At 41.7% G+C, this 2206-nt stretch overlaps 1 protein-coding gene across 1 annotated transcript; it reads right to left on the reverse strand.

Moving 5' to 3' along the window:
- Nucleotides 1-419: 419 nt before the first annotated feature.
- LOC134352248 (probable G-protein coupled receptor 139) lies at nucleotides 420-1328 on the reverse strand. Its single transcript, XM_063059540.1, has one exon. It carries the CDS (start codon nucleotides 1326-1328, stop codon nucleotides 420-422), a length of 909 nt encoding a protein of 302 aa, XP_062915610.1.
- Nucleotides 1329-2206: the final 878 nt, after the last annotated feature.

A 2206-nucleotide genomic window follows, 5' to 3' on the forward strand; every position in this document is an offset into this window, starting at 1 on the left:
GCATTTCGTCAGTGCCAGTAACGCGGGGAACAGGCAGATTATCAAAACTATGGGCTACTTTAGGTATAGACTCATTGGCCCGGGAACCAGTGAATCGGGGTAATTGACTTCGTAATTACCATAGAAAATCAGTGACTCCCGGCATTGATGGCGCACATCAATATCCGAGGCATTGCTGGCAGGGTATCAATGGCCCGGGAATTTAGGCTTCAAGGTCAGCGCAGGGAACGCTTAAAGTATAAAGACATATCTATTTGCTGGTGGATAGGTGTTGTAGCTGTAGTATTATTGGTAGCGATCACAGCTATTTATTCTGTGCAGCATCAGGAACGAGGAGATTAATTATACCTTTCAGGTTGCCCGGGATTTGTCAGTACAGGGTTCACACCTCCGGAGATTGTAAATTCAACAACAGTGTCTCAGCTCACCAAAGGGATTGTTTTATTAATCTTCTGAAGCCCTGAGCTAATTGAATATTTCACAGCATTCTTCAACTGGTCCCTGAACTTGGTCTGAGTTGCCGCGTAAATAAACGTGTTTGTACAACAACTAATATTGGTCAGCAGAAATCCGGCCTCGTGAAAGATAAACTCCGAGTCGTTCCACTCTCCCCCAGTTCCGGTGATCTGATAATAGACGAATTCTACAACAAAAGTCAGCCACAGGAATATAAAACTGCCGGAAAGGGTAAAAAGCAGAACGATAGACTTCTTCCTATTCTTAATTTCCGAGTCACTGCAGTTCGCTCCGTTGCTCTGACCTTTCAAACATTTACGGACTCGACTGGCTACTAAAACATACCTGACTGTCATGACATTAAGCGGCAAAATCACGGCGAAGGGGAGCAACGGATTTAAACAAGCATCAAACCAATCATATATTACCCACCCGGGTTCAGTGTAATAACTCGATTTCGTCACACAAAACCACGGTACATTGTCGATAATCCTTCTGTGTTCAATTAAGAAATAAAAGGGGACGTTTTGCAGACAAAGCAGAATGCCTGTTGTTGCTAGAACAATGGCTGCAGTTTTCTCGGTGCAATATTTTGTTCTCAGCTTCTGGCAACAAATGGCAACATATCGATCAAAGGTGAAAGTAACGGTGAACCAGACAGAACAGTCTACAGCTATGTATGTTAATACAAGGTTCGTACGGCAAACAATGGTGATGTCCAGGAAACACATTGAAAAATAATGGTCATTGATCTTACGAAGAATAACTTCCGTAGTAATGAGCAGTAGATCCACCGCTGCCATGGCCAACAGATAGCGAGTGGTGCATTTGGAGAGGCCACACTTTCCACGGGACAGGATGTAAATCGCCATTAAGTTCACTACAGAATGAAAAAAAAGATACCAGCCATTATTGTACAAATGTTTATCCGACACTGAGCAAGGGCTCGATTTTTGGACCAAATAAGGAAAATGTTAGAATGGGGACTTGGTCGCAATTTCAGAAATCACAAATACAGCGTTCGCATTCTCCTTCTTTCTGAAAGAAAGAAACTGAGACTCATAAGGCTGTGATTATAGGGTACCCTTCGGTGGTGCAGAGTAGTTTTATTTAAGTTTCCATCCAGATGCAAGAGAACGAGGAAGAGGAGTATGAACAGATGCAGGGAATTGAATAAATCAATGTAATTTTCATTCCGACGTGCTCTTGGCCTTTCATACAGAAGTGGATCTGCGTGTTCTAGTAGACTGTAAAAGCAAGCTTGCGGGTACAGCAAAGAATTAATAAACTGTTCTTCAACCTGGTCGTTCCAGTCCTGCGGCTCCTCACCATCTACCTAATGACAGCATAGAGAAATGATTATGGTGGGGTATCTACGATAATGGATAATGCTTTCTTAAAACAGTGTTTCATGTAGAAGTGCCCAACGGTCTCCAAGGCAACACAGTCTGGCTTCTACCATAATCAGAGGCTATCCAACTTACAAAATCAAAGAGACTCAAAAACCCAAGGGAAGCTCATTCAGCTTTGTTATGAAATGAAATATTTCAGTATCTTTATTAATTTCTTGCTGCACCCGCACGCTTCATTTTAAAGTCTACTAGAACACGCACATCCGACTTTACTCTAAAGTTTACCATTACTAATTACCTCAATATCCGACTTTCCAAATTTTGTTAGAATAACTTAGCAATTACTTACGTTCTTACGTTTGAGCAATTTCTATAGTTTTCGAATTTATAATACCTCC

The sequence above is a fragment of the Mobula hypostoma genome, chromosome 9, assembly GCF_963921235.1.
Source record: "Mobula hypostoma chromosome 9, sMobHyp1.1, whole genome shotgun sequence".
Classification (NCBI taxonomy): domain Eukaryota; kingdom Metazoa; phylum Chordata; class Chondrichthyes; order Myliobatiformes; family Myliobatidae; genus Mobula; species Mobula hypostoma.